At 43.2% G+C, this 19168-nt stretch overlaps 1 protein-coding gene across 1 annotated transcript in view; it reads left to right on the top strand.

Moving 5' to 3' along the window:
• Nucleotides 1–19168, top strand: part of unc13c (unc-13 homolog C (C. elegans)) — a 404470-nt gene that overhangs the window by 258436 nt on the left and 126866 nt on the right. Inside the window, exons 29-30 of the mRNA XM_084408974.1 lie at nucleotides 1856–1936; nucleotides 16717–16864. Coding sequence (XP_084265100.1) covers nucleotides 1856–1936; nucleotides 16717–16864 — 229 coding nt within the window. The remainder of the gene's footprint in view (nucleotides 1–1855; nucleotides 1937–16716; nucleotides 16865–19168) is intronic.

Raw genomic sequence — 19168 nt, 5'->3', positions numbered from 1 at the left:
CAAGGGGAATTGATTGGATTGTTGTGGATTGCTATTGGTGGATCTCCTGTGAGTGACAGGTTGTCCCGCCCACACGCCAGTAAACACATCATCAGAGAAGAGAAGAGATCTCGCTGCAAGAGGGAGGGGAAGTTATTTTGTTTAAAAATTACGAGGGCACATGAATAGAAAAAAAAATAATGATGTGCATGGATAAATCATTTATCATAAATACTGCAATATTCCATAAAAAATTACATTTTTCATTTCATGTTGATTTTTAAAGGGTTTGTTCACCCAAAAATGAAAATTCTGTTAGTAATTACTCACCCTCATGTTGTTCCAACCCCGTAAGACTTTCGTTCATCTTCGGAACACAAATTAAGATATTTTTGATTAAATCTGGGAGCTGGATCACTCATCCATAGGCTTCTATGGGATCGAAACTTGCCGGCTCAGAAAGTTAGTAAAGACAATGTTTAAAATAGTCCAGGTGACTACAGTGGCTCAACCTTAAGTTTAGTGAATAGTTGAATAAAGTTGTTATTTTAGTTTTTTTGCGCACAAAAAGTATTTCTCGTCGCTTGATAAACTTATGGTTGAGCCACTGTAGTCACCTGGACTATTTTGAAAGTCTTACGGGTTGGAACAACATGAGGGAGAGTAATTACTGACAGAATTTTTTGGGGTGAACTAACCCACAATACAGCGGGGGAAATAAGTATTGAACACGTCATCATTTTTCTCAGTAAATATATTTCCAAAGGTGCTATTGACATGAAATTTTCACCAGATGTTGGTAACAACCCAAGTAAGCCACACATACAAAGAAACAAACAAAAATAAGTTCAGAAATTAAGTTATGTGTAATAATGTGAAATGACACAGGGAAAAAGTATTGAACACATGAAGAAAGGGAGGCGCAAAAAGGCATGGAAAGCCAAGACAACTGCTGAAAACTTACAGTAATTAAAAAGCAATCCACCCCCCTGTCAGTGGAAATTAATAACAGCTGGTTCAGTCCCAAATGATGGCCTACAAAAAGGTCTCATTGCCAAGGTGTCACACAAGACACATCTCATGATGGGTAAAAGCAAAGAGCTGTCACAAGACCTTCGCAACCTAATTGTTGCAAAACATAATGATGGCATTGGTTATAGGCGCCATTCTAAGCTTCTGAATGGTCCAGTGAGCACTTTTGGGGCCATAATACGGAAGTGGAAAGACAATAATTTCACCATAAATTTGCCTCGACCAGTGCTCCTCGCAAGATTTCTGATAGAGGAGTGAAAAGAATAATCAGAAGTGTATATATATATATATATATATATATATATATATATATATATATATATATATATATATAGGTGCCATTAATTCTGTGAATAGCTATGTCACCATGTTACACATTTGCATAATACTTGTCTGCTAGCTGCTTTGGTCCACCTTCAAAGAACAGTTGCGTAAGAGATTTCGCTATGTTGCAAAGACACTGTTTTTGTTTTTTCACTGCAAAAATATTGAATGGACTTTAAATTCTGATAAATAAATTATTATAGATATAATAATTTTTACAGCTGCTCATGAAGCCTTGTGGGGCGAAACCTTTTTAAGGTAAAGGGTGTTACATTTCCAGGACACACTCTAAGCGGTAGACCAATCAGAGAAGACAACACTTTTCAGAAGGCGGGTTTTAAACAAACTAAAATAGAGCATTTCAGGCAGAGGGTAAAACTCATTAATGACTATAACATGGCACTTTAACATGAGGTAGTTTATGTAGCTGACCAATGTAAATGGATGGAAAAAAAGATTTCAAGTACATTTTAATCTTAATGTAAACAGTAAATCATAATCCTCTCTCTCTCTCTCTCAGGAGCATGTGATACGGGAGGAAGCTCGTAGTCTCACCCCTCGACAATGTGCCGCCATGGATTTAGTGCTTCCCACCATCAAGGTATCAGCTTCTCTCTTTTCTTCTGCTCTGATTCTCCCATTTCAGGGGACAGTTGCATAAACTTATGCTTAGACTAGAGTCACTAGTGTTTCTTTAAATTAAATTAGTCAAATAAACGGTTTAAGAGATGATGTGAAGTCCATTTTCCAAACGGCCAAAACAGATTATTATTCAGTTGAAGCATATGGAACACAGCCAGATTAGATGGGCGGTGTTAGCGCATTTACCCTATTTATCCTGCAACACGCGCACACGCACACACACACGGTCAGAATGGTGTGTGTCTAGTTGTGGTGTAAATGTGCATGTGAGCTGCAGATACATGCATCATCAGAGATATTATTGATTCAGTCATCTCCTTGGAAACACGCGCCCCTCCCTGTTCGAATCAGTCATGGAGTGGGAATCATGCTCATTGGTATTCTGAGGACATAAGCTAATTAGGGAAGTTAACAAAAGCCTTGAGTAAAATTTGGAAAATGGAAATGGCTGCACACAGTGATGAGCTCAGGATTCTGTGCTTGAGGTGGCAAAGTAACGACAGCGAAGATATCTGAAGAGATTAATGAGAAAAATAATTAATCAGTGAGTGGAAAAAAAAAGATACACAGACAGATGAAAAGAGAGGAGAACAAACACAGTCTGATGTCTTTGTCATCAACTGTCTTTTTAAATATGTATGAATCAATGCACTGCAAAATAAAAAAAAATCCATTATCATTTTACATTGAAATATCTAAACATCCTTAAGATACAGTAATAATAAGATACTTTGCCTCCTCATTTCAGAAGACCACCACACGCCAACTGATCTCAAACGCACAATAGAGAAAGCTCTATGAATAATGCTGCTAAAATAATGGGCCTCAAGAAGATCAAAAAAGCATGCATTTGAAATCCAAAAAAGTGATGCTCTACCTGACCAATCAATACAGCCGACCAACTACATCAGCCATTCATCATCGGCTCAATTAGCGCACAGCCAGAGGCTCTCATCACTAGAAAATGAGGAGCTGTTTACTGTTCATCACACAAACTGTGAAATGATTGAGAAAGAGCCAACAATAGATAGATAGATAGATAGATAGATAGATAGATAGACAGACAGACAGACAGACAGACTGCATCATTTTTTAAATTTAGATTTAGATTTTTTAGTTTATTATGAAACCTTGAGTTGCTTTTATGCATGCATGATGCTTTGCAAATTAAATATTTTATTTTAAATTTATTTTTATTTATTTTTTATTTTGTTTATTTATTTATTTTTATTAAGTGAGGGAAAAAACTAAATGCAAACATTGAAAATGACAGCTGCCCTTTCCACAGACCCGGAGCAATTGATTCCTCAGTGGAAATCTCATCTATCTCAATCACATCAGACATGAAAACGTCACCGCTCCGTCCACACCATTCCCTCTCTAATCGCCCTTTATGCTAATAGAATAATAAACTAGATCTGATCAAATGCCAGCCTTCCCCTCACACTAATGTCTAGTTGTGTCCGATATCTCCATGTGCCATTAACTCTGTGGCAGTGCCTGAAGCTCTGGGCTCATGTTTAACCCTGACCTGATGGAAGTGACTGTGACAGATGCTGTATCGGTCTTATGTCTCAATGTAACTTAGAGATTAACTCAATTAACAGTGTGGAAGTATGAATATTGCTGAATTGCCTCCTGCAGCATCTGTGGTGATTTTCCACTGAGAATCATTTATTATTTTCAAATTCATGTGTTTTGTTCTAATGAATTAATGATTTTTCTCTGTGTGTGCATGTTGCATAACAGTATAAACATTCTGAACTCTATAACAAATGCTGTTGTAATTAAGCATTTTAAATAAAGGGTTTATCAGACATTCAAAAATATGCTTAGGTCAAACTCAGACAGTTAAACTTAAACAGCAGATGCTCAGAGGGGCTGAGAGTTTGGACAAGTTGACAGAATACTGTACATGATGAAAGTTGAATTATTATATTCAAGACAAACAAACTATCTTTGCTCAGAGTTCTCTTACGAGAGGTTCTCTCGTACTGCGTAAGTCTTACGCTAGGGGAAAATCTCTTTTCCGCGAGATACTGAAGCCAAAAAATTATCCTTAATTTTGAAATAATGTAAAACGCGTTGCGGCAGCATGCAGACATAGGCGAGACGGCTTGCGCGCCTATTGGCTGCCCTGCGGCAACTGCAGCAGCCTATCGATAAGGCCCTATCGTGACGTCAGTACCAATGGGGACGCTTCGCGCCCAATACGTCACGTCCCGCCGAAACGGGCGTGGCCTGGGGCTATAAATATAGCATCGAAAGGCTAGCTTACCGATTTTTCATCTCTTCAGCGGAGCTCACGCATCGCTGGATCCAGAGAGAAGAAGCCGCGCCGTGGATAAAGCCTTTCAGCGGGACGAGCACTGTATCTGGAGTCGCTGGCCGCGCCGCCTTCAGCCGCCGTTCCTGCTACGCTATCCGGCGTCATATCCTTTTCACTGCTAGTGTGTGTTCGCCGCCGCGACTCACACTCCTTCACAAAAAGAGCAGAGCGTCTTTTTTAAGATGTCTCGTCCATCCTGTGGCTCGTGCCGAGCCCCACTCAGCGACGGGGACCGCCATATCATCTGCGTTTCCTGCCTGGGTGAAGGACATGCAGCTCTCGCGCTCGCCGACGGCGGATGCCCTCACTGCGAGCTAATGCCTATGGCGACTCTGAGGACTCGCCTGGCAACCTTCCACGAGTCTGCACTTCCCGCTGTGATGCCGCGCCGTAAGAAGCGCCGTGCTCAGCGGGTCCCTGAGCCTCCTCCCACCGAGAAAAGCTCGCCGGTTCGCCCGCCAGCTTCGCCGTCTACTTCACTCGAGTCTCTCACTCCCGGACAGTGGCCGTCGTTGGCCGCCGCTTCCGCCGGAGATGACAGAGAAGAAGCGGCAGTTTTCGAGGAGGACAACTGCTCTATCCTGGCGTCAGGCAGTGAGGATTGGTCGAGCTCTGTGGACCTCGCCCCTTCTTCTGCCCGCGAGTCGTCAGGAAAACGGGCCAGTATTGAAGCTGAGCTGATGCGTCTGCTCACACAGGCCACAGAGAGCCTCGGCCTCGAGTGGTCCGCGCCCGCCGAGCCTACACGCAACCGGCTGGACGGTTGTTTCCTGCAAGGGGACCGCGTTTCTACGCCCTCAAGACCCGCCCCGTTTCTTCCTGAGCTTCATGAAGAACTGGCAAAGTCTTGGACCGCCCCTTTCTCAGCCAGGCTGCGCTCCTCTGCCTCAGCGGCATTCTCCGTGGTGGACGGTGCTAAAGACAGAGGATACCTCGCTCTTCCTCTGGTGGAGGAGGCAGTAGCAGCCCATCTTTGCCCGCCCTCTGCTGGACGGCGAGCTAAGACGGTGCTACCATCAAAAGCCTGCCGCGCTACATCTACCCTGAACAGTCGCGCTTACACCGCCGCTGGGCAGGCTGCATCAGCGCTACACACTATGGCCACTCTCCAGATCTTCCAAGCTAACCTTCTCCGAAAACTGTTCGAGGAAGGCACGGAAGCAATCAGCGTGGTGGATTTAAGGAGCGCTACGGACCTCGCTCTCCACGCTACAAAATCCGCTGCACAGGCCATAGGGCGGAGCATGGCTTCTCTCACCGTTGCTGAGAGACACCTCTGGCTGACGCTTTCAGAAATGCCGGACTCGGAGCGCTCTGTGTTCCTCGACGCTCCCGTTTCTGCTGCTGGCCTCTTCGGATCGTCCGTCAAGGATTTCGCGGACAGATTCGCCGAGGTACAAAAGACGTCGCAGGCCATGAAGCACTTTTTGCCAAAGCGCTCTAGCTCCGCATCAGGCCGCTCTAAACAGCCGTCTGCTCGCAGCTCGCAGCCGCCGCCCCCCGCTGCCGCCTCACAGCGTCGACAGGCCCGGGACCAGAGACCGCGCTCTCGCTCAGCCGGCCGCCGCCCCCCTCCGCGTGGGCCTCGGCCGAAGATTGAGATAAAGCCCGAGGCCTCAAAGTCTTCCTAGCCAGCTTAGGAAAACGACGGTGTTCAAGTCCCGCTGCGGCCGGGCTTCCACCAAAACTTCTCGCTCGTTCAGGTCCATTACATGCAACTGTTCCAGTGTATTCTGCAGTAAACAAGTCGGTTACACTACCCGCTTGCCTGTACACAAACGCCGTTTTACGGCGACCCAGATAAATCCTGTAAAGAGTGTATTTTCTGGTGTTCCGGCCACGGCCGATGGTGTTATGAGTGTAGTAAAAATGCCCACTGCCCAGTGCCCATTCCTACACACAGACACAGCCCGCCCCACAGGGCTCGCGCACATAAAATCGACTCATGTCGATTGCGCACAGAATGTAGTGAGCGTTTCCACATCCCAGTGCCCACAAACACTACACACTGCATGTCTCTTGGTTTCTGTAAAAACAAAACCAACACACGTACAGCCGACTCAGGTCAACGGTGTTTTCAGTGCAAATGTGCCCGCTGTCCTGCGCCCACATTCACTCACAGACATGACGAATCCCTCGGTTTCCCCCACGCTCGCCGTCTCTCAGCTACCCGCCATGAGAGAGCCGAGCGCGGGCGAACCGCCCGCTGTGATCAGCACACTCCCCGCCTCGAGCGCTGCAAATGCGGTGTCTATAATACAGCATACCGAAGCTCTCCGGCCGCCACTATGTCACGGCCAGAGCTCCGATCTCATTCAACCCTTAGCTATTCATGCAAATGCGTGGGAAAAGCTTCCCGGTGTATCAGAATGGGTGCTGAACATTATAGAAAGAGGCTATTCGCTACAGTTCGCTCGACGTCCCCGCCGTTGCGCGGTGCGAATCGAAACCACGGTAGAAAAGGAAGTAGCACATCTACTTCGTGCCGAAATTGCGAAACTGTTGAGCAAAGGGGCAATAGAGCCTTTATCTCAAGCTCAGAGCGAAGGGGGGCTATACAGCAGATATTTTCTGGTTCCGAAAAAAGACGGGGGTCTCAGACCCATTCTAGATCTAAGACATCTGAACAAAGCGCTTTCAAAACGCCGGTTCAGAATGCTCACAACCAAGAAAATCCTCTCGCAAATTCGCCACGGGGACTGGTTTGTGTCAATAGATCTGAAAGACGCGTATTTACAAATACAAATAGCGTCACGTCACAGGCGATTTTTGAGATTCGCCTTCGAGGGCCAGGCTTATCAATACACAGTCCTACCGTCCTCACGATGTGCATGGACGCAGCCCTCGCTCCCCTGAAACTTCGGGGAATGCGAGTTTTGAACTACTTGGACGATTGGCTGGTTCTAGCTCAGTCACATACAGAGCTCATAGAACACAGAACCATTTTACTCGAACATCTCGAGAATCTGGGTCTCGAAGTCAATTGGGCGAAAAGTTCACTGTCTCCCAGTCAGAGAATATCTTTTCTGGGCACAGAACTGGACTCGCTGTCAATGACAGCTCAACTATCGCCACAGCGCAGACTGACTATTCAGCGCATGACGGAAACCTTCCGCCGCGGCACTATAGTCCCGCTAAAAAAGTTTCAAAGGATGCTCGGTCTCATGGCAGCAGCATCTACAGTTCTCCAGCTGGGTCTGCTTCGCATGCGCCCACTGCAGTTCTGGCTACAAGCGCGAGTACCGCGTCGAGCGTGGACTTCAGGTCTCTTTCGCCTCAAGGTCGATCAAAAATGCGTCTCAGCACTGATACCCTGGAGAGCGACCGACTGGTACCAGTCAGGTGTAAGCCTGGGGACTTCCTCGAGTGTGAAGGTGGTGTCTACGGACGCCTCCACCTCGGGATGGGGAGCACTGCTCGAGGGCAGACCGTTTTTCGGCCAGTGGTCAGAACGGGAAAAGCTTCTGCACATAAACTGCCTGGAAATGATGGCAGTCGACAACGCGCTGAGGCGCTTTCGTCCCCAAATAGCAGGACACCACGTCTTGGTCCGCTCGGACAACATGTCAGTGGTAGCCTACATAAATCGCCAGGGAGGCATCACATCCCGAAACCTGTACAGGTTAGCGAAACGCCTCCTGGTATGGGCTCAGCACAATTTGCGCTCGCTCAGAGCAGCGCATGTGCCTGGCCACCTGAATGTGGGACCAGACAGACTGTCCAGGAACAATGTTCCAGCAGGGGAATGGTCACTGCATCCGCAGACAGTCCAACTGCTGTGGCAGACATTCGGCAGAGCGAAGATAGACTTGTTCGAGCGTCTCAAGAAAACGCTCACTGCCCGGAGTTTTTCTCCAAGAGCAGGGATGCGCTGGCCCACGTCTGGCCCCGCTGCCTGCTCTATGCTTTTCCCCCCGTCGCGCTCCTACCTCAGGTAGAGCGGATCAGGGAAAGCAGATGCTCAGTGCTACTGGTAGCTCCGTTCTGGAAGAACCAGGCTTGGTTCCCAGTTCTTATGCAGCTGACGAGCGCTGCCCCATGGCCAATACCAGTGAGGAGGGACCTCCTCTCTCAAGCCAGGGGCTCGATCTGGCATCCTCGCCCGGAGCTTTGGTCCCTACATGCGTGGGCCATCAACGGGTACCCTCTGATCTCCCAGAGGGAGTGTTAAACACGATCGTGCAGGCTAGAGCTCCATCTACGAGACGGCTCTATTCCTCAAAATGGTCAGTGTTCTCCAGCTGGTGCGCAGCACGCGGCTTTTCACCCCTGGACTGTGGAGTGACGGAGGTTCTCTCCTTCCTACAAGAGCTACTGGATGAAGGCAGAGCCCCATCCACGCTCAAAGTCTATGTGGCGGCTATAGCAGCGTTTTCTAAACCAACGCTTGGTCAGTCACTGGGAAGGAACGATCTGGTCATTCGGTTCCTTAGAGGAGCTAAGAGGTTAAATCCTCCCAGACCTCCCTCAGTCCCCATATGGGACCTTTCTACGGTCTTGGAGGCCATGAAGGGTGCCCCATTTGAGCCAATCCAATCAATAGATATCAAACACTTGTCTTTCAAAACAGTGTTTCTTCTGGCTCTCGCTTCAGTAAAGCGCATAGGGGACTTACAAGCGCTCTCAGTGAGTGCGACATGTATGGAGTTTGGGCCAAATGACTCGAAAGTCATACTCAAACCGAGGCACGGGTACGTCCCTAAATCCCTCAACACACCGTTCAGGGCCCAGGTGATTTCCCTGTCTGCCCTGCCGGTCTCTAACGAGGAGAAGGACGCCAGCTTCCTTTGCCCGGTCAGGGCGTTAAGGGCTTATGTGTCTCGCACGTCTGTTTTCAGACAGACAGAGCAGCTCTTTGTTTCACTCTACGGACGTTCTAAGGGACTCGCCGTGTCGAAACAGAGTCTATCCAGATGGATAGTCGATGCTATAGCGCTGGCTTACACCTCTAAGGGCTTGCAGTGCCCATTAGGTGTCAGAGCGTACTCCACGAGAGGCGTGGCCTCGTCGTGGGCTTGGTCTAGTGGGATTGCCTTGCAAGATATCTGTATGGCGGCAGGCTGGGCCTCCCCGTCTACATTTATAAGGTTTTATAACCTAGAGGTTCCCGCTCTGCAAGCTAAGCTGCTTGCGGTCTAAAATCGGTACTGTCTGCCCCGAATGTGTCCGGCCCAGAATACTGAAATGACTTGAGCAAACGCTCGTTTATAGATTGCGCAGCTCTATGGGCAGTGTGTAAGACCCACTATATTCATCAGTCCAGGCCGGGGTCGCCCTGACTGTATAAAACATCATCACTATAACTGTTTCTTATAGGATGCTACATTATTATAGGAATGATGCTATTCTAGCCACTCTTCCTGGGCTCTCTGTGAGTCACTTATGATCATGTACTATATGAGCCCGGGCACTTGCCCTTGGGACTTTGGTGCTGGATCTTAGCATGCACGGCGTTTTACACTGTGTTCCCCTAGCGTAAGACTTACGCAGTACGAGAGAACCTCTCGTAAGAGAACGTACTCGGTTACTAACGTAACCTCGGTTCTCTCTAGAGAGGGAACGAGTACTGCGTATCTTGCCGTGCCTGCGCGTGCTCCGGTTCGCTCCGGCGATGAAAAACCGGTAAGCTAGCCTTTCGATGCTATATTTATAGCCCCAGGCCACGCCCGTTTCGGCGGGACGTGACGTATTGGGCGCGAAGCGTCCCCATTGGTACTGACGTCACGATAGGGCCTTATCGATAGGCTGCTGCAGTTGCCGCAGGGCAGCCAATAGGCGCGCAAGCCATCTCGCCTATGTCTGCATGCTGCCGCAACGCGTTTTACATTATTTCAAAATTAAGGATAATTTTTTGGCTTCAGTATCTCGCGGAAAAGAGATTTTCCCCTAGCGTAAGACTTACGCAGTACTCGTTCCCTCTCTAGAGAGAACCGAGGTTACGTTAGTAACCGAGTACGTTATCCTCAGTGTTTACGGTGATCAACAGGAAAATGACAGCCTTAGAGACAGCAGGGAGAATAAGCGTGAATCACAGTTCAAACAGTAGGGCAGGGCAGACGACACGATGACAGGCAGGATGGGTGGACCAAAAGAAGGACCTGGTAGGAACACAAGGAACTCATAGCTTGATGTAGATCTCAGATGTAGCACCAGTCTTGCTGCCAGGTAGAGGCTCACAGAACCAGAGGCTTGAAACTGGAGTTAGATTGCTGCACCAGTCAGGCTGCCAGGCACAGGGTTCCCACGGGTCCTTGAAAGTTTGTGAATCTAAAAAAAAAAAAAAAAAAAAAAAAAAAAAAATCAGGCCCTGGAAAGTTTTTGAACACAAACATAATAGATACAAGTCCTTGAAAGTGCTTGAATTCATTTTGTGCAAGAAGTTTTCTGGAAAAAATTCCATATTATTCCCTCCGGTCCGCTAATGTGTTATTTCGCCAACACTTTGTGGCCTATGCATACTAGCTTGCTTGATTTACGTTAGTTATGGGCATTTACGCGTTACGTTAAAGGAGTAGTTAAAGGGTTAGTTCACCCAAAAATTAAAATTCTGTCAGTAATTACTCACCCTCATGTTGTTCCAACCGCGTAAGACCTTCGTTCATCTTCGGAACACAAATTAAGATATTTTTGATGAAATCTGAGCCATGTTTCACTCCTCCATAGGCTTCCAGTGTGACCGAAACTTGCTGGCCCAGAAAAGTTATTAAAGAGATCGTTAATATAGTCCAAGTGACTCCAGTGGCTCAATCTTAAGTATATCAAGCGACGAGAATACTTTTTGTGCGCAAAAACAAACAAAAATAACGACTTTATTCCACTATTCATTTCCTTCTCTCTGGACCTCTAGTTGGTTCGCGTAGTGTTTTTGCGCAGCGCGTCTGTGTTACACGTCACCACGTAGGCTCACTATTGGCCGACGCCGGTCATGTGTGTGTTGCGTGATGACGTGCAACACAGACGCGCAGCGCAAAAACACTACGAGGCCCAGAGAGAAGGAAATGAAAAGTGGAATAAAGTCGTTATTTTTGTTTGTTTTTGCGCACAAAAAGTATTCTCGTCGCATGATAAACTTAATGTAGTGCCACTGTAGTTACTTGGACTATTTTAACGATGTTTTAATAACTATTCTGGGCCGGTGAGTTTCGGTCACACTGGAAGCCTATGGAGGAGTCAAAATTCTGTCAGATTTCATCAAAAATATCTTAATTTGTGTTCCGAAGATGAACGAAAGACTTACATGGTTGGAACAACATGAGGGTGAGTAATTACTGACAGAATTTTCATTTTTGGGTGAACTAACCCTTTAACTTTAAAATGAAAGTTAGCCCATGATTTACTCCCCCCTGAAGCCATCCTAGCCTTTATATAGGGAGATATATACAGTTGGTTACAGGACATTACACAAGTTTTTGTTTTTTTAAAACCTCCAGATGGCACTTTTCTCACCTCAAACATACATATATATATATACATACATATATACATATACACACACACATACATACATATATACATACATACATATACACACACACATACATACATATATATATATATTAGTTCTAATGGAAAAAATAGCTCATACAATTTTATAAATATTGCATAGTATCATAAAATCCCTTCAAAATTGTAAATAAGAGCAAAAGCTAAGCAAGATAGGACTAGAGAAAAACAACATAGCATCAAGGATACTCTGATACTGGAGATAAGGTAATAAAAAATAAAATAAAAAACTAGAGCAAGTGTTATGATAACTTCAAGTGCACAAAGTACACACACAAAACAAACCAGCAAAAACATGAGGGAATGAGGCACAATATAAAGGGACCAGAGCACATGAGGATCAGGGGCCTCATTTATAAACGTTGCGTACGCACAAAAGAAGGCATACGCCGCTCTCTACGCAATAATTGGTATTTATGAAAAGCAAACTTGACGGGGAAATGTGCGGTCCTTCACGCAAACTCTGACCCAGGCGTACACACAAAAACGGGTGAAATGAGAAATGGCGACACCGTCGGCAGATGGAAGAAGCACGTGAAAGTGTGTGGAACTGTAGACCGTTGTGTAAAAGAAATGGCAATACTGCCTCTCATAAATAACATGAAGACTTCACAAAGCAAGTCCTACAATTAACAGCCTACACGAACACCCGTTTGATCGATCTGCAGTGTAAAACAAACAAAATCAAACGAAGATTACAACAGAAATGCAAATTAACACATATTTGCAAAAAGAAAAGTGAAATATGTTCTGCAATAATATTGGCATGTTATGCAATTCATCCTCATAACACATCTGTAGCTTGTCAGATGCAATCAAATGGATGGTAATAAAATGCCATGATGCCATCACAATGCGTTATGACGCACAACTGCTGATCTTGCGCTTCACGCTTTCACGTGAGTAAAGTTACGTTTCTTGGTTTTCCTCTCTGTGTTTGCCATGATTTCGCAATCGATGAATATTAACTTGTGGGCGTTTCACGGACGATTTATGGGCAACTATGGGCGTGACATGAAGCCGCAAAAGCTGCGCTACATTTAGAATTGATTGTGATTTATTAAGGGAAAACTGCGTAGGATGTGCGTGCGCACGGTTTTATAAATCCGAATATTTTTGTGCGTACGCACGTCCTATGTTTCATCCGTACGCCACTTCTGACGCAAATCCTACGCAAAGTTTTATAAATGAGGCCCCAGGTGAGCACAATTAGTAAAAACAAGGGGGCGTGGTAACAGGAAACAAGGAGGCGGGACACGAGGAGCACATGGCCAACACAAACAAAGACAGAGCCATGTGCTCAAACACAAGACAAACATAGAAACATGAAACAAAGACAACACAGACAAGGCTGCCAGGGCAGAACCCTGACAGATTCAATGATTTGAACAGTTAAATTTGGCTGTAAAGTAGCTTTAAAAAGAAAAAGAAAAAAATGTCATTGTTCAGCTGAAGTCAGTTCTGTGTTGATTCAGTACCATTATAAAGATCATTATTATTAACCCTCTGGGGTCTGAGGTGTTTTTGGGGTCCTTGAGATGTTCTGACATGCCCTGACATTTGTGCTTTTTTCAGTTGCTTATAAACATAGTAATGGCAAAAAAAAATTACACACTATTTAGCACAAACAGGGCTACCATAATATGTGAGCAACAAGAATGTACATGTCTGCATTTTTGAGAGAATAATGTTTATGCGTGGTTATTGAAAAAACTAAAAACTAAAGTTTCTGAAATAAGACCACAAAACACACACTAAATATGTGCCAATAAGACTTTTGTCTAATGGATGTCATCGCCTAGTGTTTTTTCTTCAAAATTATGTGAAAATCACCCTGCCTAATCCTTCACATAACACAATACATTGATTTGAATTTTGCAAAGCACTTTCTGTTTGGAAAGGCCATATGCGGAGTGGGCGTCACAGATCATGCATATGTAGTGGTTCACACCTGAGGACCGCATACTTAATGAGCCATTCATTCAGGTGAGTCACTGAGCCACAAGAATGCAAGAGCAACAGTTGGAAGCATCTCAATTCTTTTTTATTTTTCCACATATTGTGCTTGCAATTTGGCCTATAATAGCCAAGGAAAACATGTAATTGTGCAGTTAATTCTCATACTGTATTTTCAGTTTTGGAATATTTATCTTCTCCCCAAATTTGTCACTAATAAAACACAATAAAAATTATTTAAAGAAAAGGCTTATATTTACCTTTTAATAGTTTGTTTACATCTACCTTGTAAATATTTAAATAAACAACAATTCAAGTGTAATCTTTCTTTGTACAAACTAAAGTATACATTTTATCATACATATTTCAAAGTTAAGGATTTGATTGATTATTTGATTATTTTTGACAAAAAAATTGGCAAATAAAAGCTTATTTGAGGTGGCAGATATTTTACAGTAAAAATGTATAATCTATCCAAAACTAATCAACGAAATGTTGTCTTTCATATGTCTGTAACATAGGTCTTTCATTTTTATTATAAGGAATATAAATGCTAAAATGCTAAAAGGAATATAAACGAGAAAACACAGCCCCTCACAGGTTTGCGCCGTGGATTCCCGCGAGTCAGACGCGGATACTGTGTTTGTTTTAGGCTCGCGCAGTCTTCACTCGGACGCGCGCTTCAATCCGTTGTGGAGACTCTCTTTTCGTTCCAGTGAAATTACAAAACAAAATACACAGACACACATGTCTCTGCCTGATATACAACCACTGATAAACATAATCTGATTTGACAAAAAAAAAAAAAAACTATATGAGTGCGGATTCGAACTCAGAACCTCTGACACGCTAGGCAAATGTTCTACCACTAGACCACTTGAGTTCACGTATTTACTCACGTGAAAACTCGGTGTTTACTCGGCGTGATCAATTCGCTCTTGAACATGCTGCCGTTCGTCTGAGTTACAATCTTCCTCTGAGGAAAAGCCAAGGTGAGTTATTCCTCGCTGTCCAGAATCATCTGAAGAGCGTCTTTACCGGAGAAACGCGCCATCCTCTCTAAACGCGATGAACTATCAGTGAATCTGATCTGATGAAACTTCGTGTTTTCAAGGCATTGATCGGGGGGCGGGTGCGAAGCATAGATCACCTAAACTACGGTACGAAAAAACGGTACCTCTCCTTGCTTTCAAACGGATTACATGAGTTGAAAACATTTGTTTTTTTTATTAATTACTTCATTTAAAAGAAGAGATTTCAAGCTTCATAAAGACATATATCATGTGCCTGTGTGAGAAGTATTCGCTGAGTTATGATTCATTTTCGGACGCGTTTCAGAATGGACTACACGGACAGAGAGAAGGCAGAACTCGCTCCGTGATTATTTTTCTTAATTTGGCGAAAAGCACAACACTTTGTTTTTATTGTGAGTATACAGAAAAATAATACACATTTAACAGAATCGATTGATGTATGAAACTCCTATGGAAAATCAAAGTCAACAGAGTATTTATGAGTTTCTTTTACACTGATAAAAAAAAGCGAGCTGGTATCGCCGGCGATACCGCCGACCTCAGGGGGTTAAATTAGTTCAATTCTACTATAAAGCAGCTCTGCAGAAAACAGTGATGTCATCAACCAGCTGAGTTCAGTTCTCATCCGATAGTGTCAGTTCAGTCAGATCAATAATATTGTTGCATATTAAGTGTCCCCAACTAAGCAAGCTAGATGCGACAGTGGCAAGGAACCCGAGCTCCATCAGGTGACAAAATGGAGAAAAAAACCTTGGGAGAAACCAGGCTCAGTCCGGGGGCCAGTTCTCTTTTGGCCAACAAATGAACATTGTTGGTTTCATTCCAGGCTGCATCACAAGTCAGAAAACAGATTGTGTGGATTGGTATCATTTGGTAATATTTCATCCAGTTCCTTCTGCTTAAAGATTGGATTCATCACACTGTATGGAGAGAAAGCTGGCCATTGGGGTCTGTGCAGAGGACTTGTCTGGTTCAGACAGACTAATAGTGTAGATGCCATTATTCTTGAGTATATCGGATGTTGTGGGAAGTGTTCCTGGTTCCGGTTGACCTACTTTATGCAGAAATCCTTTAACGGATTTGAATTTATAAAAATGTGATAGTGTGTTGTGTGTATGCTAGGTTAAAGAGATGTGTTTTTAATTTAGATTTAAACTGACAGAGTGTGTCTGCCCCCCGAACAATGCTAGGAAGACTGTTCCAGGGTTTGGGCGCTAAAAAGGAAAAGGAGCGATTTTGATATTTTGAGACCCCAATAGACGTGAAGACTATATATCGTTAAGAGCTCGCTCAAGTGCTAAAGATCTAAACCATTTAGGGCTTTAAAAGTAATATGATTTTTAAATGTATACAATATTTAATAGGGAGCCAATGCAGTGTTGAGAACTCTAGCTGCTGCAAGTTGGACTACTTTTCATGACGTTGGTTCAACTTTGCTTTTTAAACCGGAAGAATAAAATAGCTCAGAAAAATTATAAAATAACCACTTTTTATTGATGTGCAACCTGTACATATCTGTTAACATCTCAAAAAATATGTTTTTGGATTTCATGACCCTTTAATGCCTTTCTGTTTGCAGTAACACTGTCCTTCCACGTAATACAAAATACCTCTAGTTTCGTTTTCTTCCAGCTGTGCCCCATTTTCACTAATTTGTGATATTGAGATAAAAGAAAATTTACTATTATTAATTCTATGACATCTAAATGTGCTGCTAAGTAGGAGTAACCTTGTTGCAAATATCCCCGAATTACTTCCCACAGTGACTGCTAAAAACTTTTCTTTTATATGATTATTTTGCTCAGTCACAATGAATGGATGATTTTTCAGGTTAAGGCTGTGATGGATGACTGATCCGTAGCTACAAGCAGCATGTTTGACTCTTTTAGTAACCAGTGCTTTTGTTTCTTTGTTCAGCAATATTTCCATGCGGGTGGAAACGGTCTGAAGAAAACCTTCCTGGAAAAGAGCCCCGATCTCAAGTCCTTGAAATACGCCCTCAGCCTTTACACTCAACCCACAGATGCCTTGATCAAGAAATATATATGCACCCAAACCTCTCAAGGTAAGACCATGTTTGTGCTCCTGGCAGACCTCATCATATATCTCTCTGTCAGTACTGGAGGGAGCGAGAGTGTGAGAGAGAAAGAGAGAGATGGGTTTCCATGCAGTGAAACAGTTATTTGTGTGTGCTGTGCATTTTTATTTTTATTATAGTATGGCATTGCATAGCTTACATGCTTCAAGTGTAGATCAAGCACTACTTTTAGGTAGAAAGTTGAAGAATGTAGAAACTAAGGTTCCATTTCAATCAGCATGCTGCTTTAGAGTCAGCGTTATTTTAGTATTATTTATATATTATTATAGAATTTATTATTGATATTTACCAATATTGAATTAGCTTTTATTTTTATATTTTCATTTAATTTATTTTTTGTTATTTTGTAATGTCCTTTTGTCATTTTTAATAGTTTTAATAGTAATAGAGTTTTTTTATATTTAGGGCCCAAGCCCTGAAAGGGCGAAGGCCCTATTGTTTTCGGTGGGATTATTAGGGCCCAAGCCCTGAAAGGGCGAAGTTTCCGGAAGGAATTATTATTATTTTTTTTGCCTTATTGCCACTTTTTGGGCCCTTAACATGCTCAAAAACTCTTGAAATTTTACAAAATCCTTGAAAAAGGAAGTCTGTTATTATACGTTGTTTGGAAAACGCATACAATGGAATGTGAAATACTCCTCCTAGGGATTTCATCCGATCGCCACCAGACTCGGTGTGAATGAAGTCAAGACAGTGAGGATGAATTCTTGCGAACGGATTTTTGATATCTCGAACGGTTTGGCCGTGACGAGGAAACGAATTTATGGTGAATAATGGGACACAGGAAGTGTGTTATAACTTCTGCATACATTAACTGATCTTGATGAAACTTCAGCAGTGTGTTCATTGTAAGAGGCCGATCACATGGATGTGACTATTGTGAGTCAAAGTTATAGCGCCACCAACTGGCTGCAGGAAGTTTGTCACTTTCAAAATGCTTTGAAATCACTCTCTTATTTTTACCCGATTTGGTTCAAACTTTGTGTATAATGTAGACCCACAGCAGATGTAGACCTGTGAAAGGATTATTGATATCTTAGATACTGTTTCCATGGCATTTTTCACCCTTGAACGGGGTCTGAAAACTTGGTCCATAGATCAAACACGCTTGCATGAATTAATATGAAACTCAGTACATGTACAGATCTCATCGGGCCGAACAACTTTCCCTGGTCAAGTTTTACGCCAGCCCAACAGGAAGTCGGCTATTATGGGTTGTTTGGAGAACGCTTGCTCTGGTATTTGAAATAATCCTCCTAGGCAATTCTTTCAATTGCCACCAAACTCGGTCAGCATAAAGTCAAGACATTGAGGATGCTAAATTGCGGACGGATTTTTGATATCTCGAATGGTTTGGCCGTGGCGAGGAAACGAATTTATGACGAGAAAAGATAAAAACGAAGTCTTATAACTTCTGCATACATTAACTGATCTTGATGAAACTTCAGCAGTGTGTTCGTGATAAGAGGCCGATCACATGTATGTAACTATTTTGAGTCAAAGTTATAGCGCCACCAACTGGCAGCAGTCACTTTCTAAATGCTTTTGACAAAAGTGAGGGGGTTAATTTTATGTACAGTCACAAAAATCAGTACACATATTGGTCTCATCGAGCCGGACAATTTTCTAATTTACAGTCATTAGCTCCGAGCATTAGGAAGTCAGATATTTTGGTTTGAATGTGGATTTCTTTGCAAAATCAGCTTCTGAATTTTTACCCACTCCTCTTAAGTGGTTTATTTTATTCCCACCAAACTTTTTGATGTTGATACATTCAAAATACATTAAAGATGCTAAATTGTAAACAGATAATAAATATCTCAAACGGTTTTGTTATGGTGAGGGATTAAAGTAATGTCAAGAAAGGAAACACTAAAAGCCTCATATCTTCTAAAAATGTAATTATACACCATTTATTTCTATATCAAATTATACACATTTCAGAACTAAACCCATTTTATTCTTTTTTTTTCAATTTAAGAATTGTTTAAGTTTAAAAACAGCCAGCATTTTTTTTTTTTGTCCAAAAAATAAATACATCATGTCATTCATAGTGCTATACTGCCCTCTTGTGTTCAAAATCAGGTAGGCCTATTGTATCTATATAAAAATATACTAAGTATGTGATGGTGAGAATATTTTACCACCGGTTAATCAACGGGTTAATAAACGTTAATCAATGTTGTGGAATATTTTGAGTGTATCATAAAATCAGAATAAGGTAAGACAAGTAATATTTTCTGTCTTTTATATATATTTTTATATATATAA

Source organism: Rutilus rutilus (genome assembly GCF_951802725.1).
Source record: "Rutilus rutilus genome assembly, chromosome: 5".
Taxonomy (NCBI): domain Eukaryota; kingdom Metazoa; phylum Chordata; class Actinopteri; order Cypriniformes; family Leuciscidae; genus Rutilus; species Rutilus rutilus.
This window is presented reverse-complemented; position numbering and strand designations above follow the sequence as displayed.